Below are 2,757 nucleotides of genomic sequence, written 5' to 3'. Positions count from 1 at the left end.
CTCATCCATGGTGCCTTCAAGCACGTTGCTCGAGTATTGCCTGCCAGGAGGAAACAGGAAACGGGGGTCAGCTCAGTGGCCAAGCCAAAGTAGCGGGGGTCCCTGGTGCTCATTGAGATCAGGGGGTTTCTTGCAGACGTTTCGTGACCCACCTAGGTAACACCATCAGTGCTAGAAGGGATGGGAGGGGGGTCATGGGGAGGACGAGGAGCGGGACAACTATGGGGTCCTTGGTGCTGTTTCTGTGCAGACGTTTCATGACCCAACTAGGCGACATCATCAGTGCTAGGTGTCAACTCATAAAACACTTTGCATGCACGTTTTAGAGTTGCCAAGAGAAAGAAGTGGGGGGAGGGGAGTTTCAAAGAGCAGGCAACTGTGGAATCGAAAGTGCATTCCGTTCATATTTTCTTCAAAGACCGATTTGATGACTTCAGCCACGAAAAAAATCTAATTGGAGAGCATGATTGATGACTCTTGGCTATGGATGTGCTTCGTTGGATGATACACCCAGAGGGGTGGGGGTGAAAAGCAGGATCAAGGGTGACAGTGAATTACGTATCTCAGAGTCGGCTACGCCCAGGCAAATGCCGGCGTGTTAACTTCTAATAAATCCTTTGCAGTTTTGGGAGTGTGGCTCGAGGCTCACGATTTAATTGGAGTAACTGCCGGAACCCTGACACCAGAAAGGAGTGGGGTTTGCTCTTTGTATAATAGTGGCTTCCCCGTCCACGTTGGTGGGAGTGTTGTTGTTTTTTCCTGATAGTTCATTAATTTGGGTATTCCTTTCTTTCCCCAACCTGGAATTAAGGAGAAATTTTATAACAGTGAGGACAATTAATCAGTGGAACGGCTTGCCACCAGAAGTTGTGGCTGCTCCATCACTGGAGGCTTTCAAGAAGGGGACTGGACTGCCACCTGTCAGAAATGGGGTAGGGTCTCCTGCTTGGGCAGGGGGTTGGACTAGATGACCTATAAGATCCCTTCCAACTCTGATTATCTGTTAAACTTAACTCTGGACTGTGAGGCTCCATTTAACTACCGTACCATCATCATCATTATTATTATTATTATTGACAGTAATAGACTTATTAGTTTTAGAATTAGTTGCTCCGTAAGAGCCAGGGCAAAACACTACACATGGCTAACTATGGCAGTTAGTAATCTGGGCTACTAACTGACAAACTAGTAGCTAGGAGAAGCCTTTTTCTAGTGTTTTGCTTGGGCTCTCACCTGGCACAGTGGAGGAACACTTTAAGTTATAGAGGATAATTTGAATTTTTAATGGTATTTTACTCTTATTATGTATGTTCCTGGCATTGTATTGGAACGCCTAGGAAATCTACAGGGCAGGTGACGTTTTCAGGCAAAGTATTGAAATATTTCTATTATTTTTAATAATGCTATATGCTTTCCCTAGGCATGGTGTAGTCCTCAAATTGAGCCCCACCTTCAGGTTGCGAAGTGAGAAATGTGTTTAAATGTTGCCCCACTGTGTGATTTTTCTTGCCGCGCTTCTTAAGCGAATCACTGCAGATGGTCATAAGTGTGAAAAATGGTCATATGTCGCTTTTTTCATATGCTGTTGTAACTTTGAATGGTCGAGGACTACCTATATAATAATACCTAGGCACTGATGCAGAATGAGAATAGCTATTTAGGCAAAGTATGAAAAGATTCACAAAAAGGTTTAGGGCTTTATTGAAAAAGTACTGTAGATGAAATTGAAAGAAGGAATGGAAAATAAAAGCACAGGACTTTCTTTACTGAATAATAAACAAGAGGAAAAAGACCAGTACCGACCAGTATATGTGCTACAACAAGGAAGGTTAGAATGGCATTTTAGTGGGATATTTTATATTTGGCCCATTTGCCTTTTGATATCGCATAGAACGCAGGCTGGGAAATATTAAACATTTCCTACTTTGACCTCCCATTTTTGGCATTCTATAGAACTTCCTAGACAATTCTACAAAATGCCTGATTTCACACATTGAGGGTAACATAATAATGCACGTTGTGTTTTATTCTTTTTTTTTTAAATATTGCAAGCCTCTCAAAAGTCACTTCGGGGTGAGATGGGCATCAAATAAATTTAATAAATAAAGTAAGAGCTCTGCTTGAAACACTGGAAAGCTGTTGCTCATTAACATTGAACAGTAAAATGGGCAGCAGGTTAAAAATGTGTCAAAAATGTGCAGCGTAGAATTTTGCAGGGCATGGAAGTGATGTCTACAATATGGTGTCTTCCTACCAATTAATCTCTGTAGAGAAATGGGATGGACATCTGCTGGGGGGGGGATCTTGAGCGGTTCTGAAAATGGTTGGTTTTGGGGGAAGGCTGGTCGATGCCAGGAGAGGGGAGTCCTTGTCATGGGTTCGGATTCTGCCCTTGAGCGTGCAAAGAGGGTGCAAGCTTGAGCTAAAGGCCTCTTGGTTCTCCTCCTTGCATTTCTTGAGAGGGCGATGCACATATAGATGGTGGTGTGTGTGTGTGTGTGTGAACTCTGTGCATTCAGACCAGCGTGTCTCAATTTTGCCAGCTTGAAGACGGGTGGACTTCCAACTCCCAGAATTCTGCCTGGGGAATTCTGGGAGTTGAAGTCCACCCGTCTTCAAGCCGGCAAAGTTGAAAAACAGTATTTTAAACCAGGAATGAGGCCTTTTCTTAAAAAATAATAATAATAAATAAGCTGCCGGTGCAATTGGATGGACGGAGAGACCCTGAGCGGTAGGGAAGGGCTGCACATGGATCGT

General features: G+C 43.7%; 1 protein-coding gene across 1 annotated transcript in view; it reads right to left on the bottom strand.

Annotated features, from left to right (window-relative positions):
* The window catches only part of DRC9 (dynein regulatory complex subunit 9), a 13,624-nt gene extending 13,561 nt beyond the window's left edge, over positions 1-63 (bottom strand). The window contains exon 1 of the mRNA XM_087965572.1: positions 1-63. This exon is cut by the window's left edge and continues 89 nt beyond it. Within this exon, the coding sequence (XP_087821698.1) occupies positions 1-9 (9 nt within the window). The 5' untranslated portion in view covers positions 10-63.
* Between the last annotated feature and the right edge of the window lie 2,694 nt (positions 64-2,757).

This window comes from Notechis scutatus, chromosome 4 (assembly GCF_049901735.1).
Source record: "Notechis scutatus isolate UNSWTSFEM ecotype Mainland chromosome 4, rNotScu1.2, whole genome shotgun sequence".
Lineage (NCBI taxonomy): Eukaryota > Metazoa > Chordata > Lepidosauria > Squamata > Elapidae > Notechis > Notechis scutatus.
Note: the sequence above shows the minus strand (reverse complement) of the source record. Positions and strands in the feature narration are given on the sequence as shown.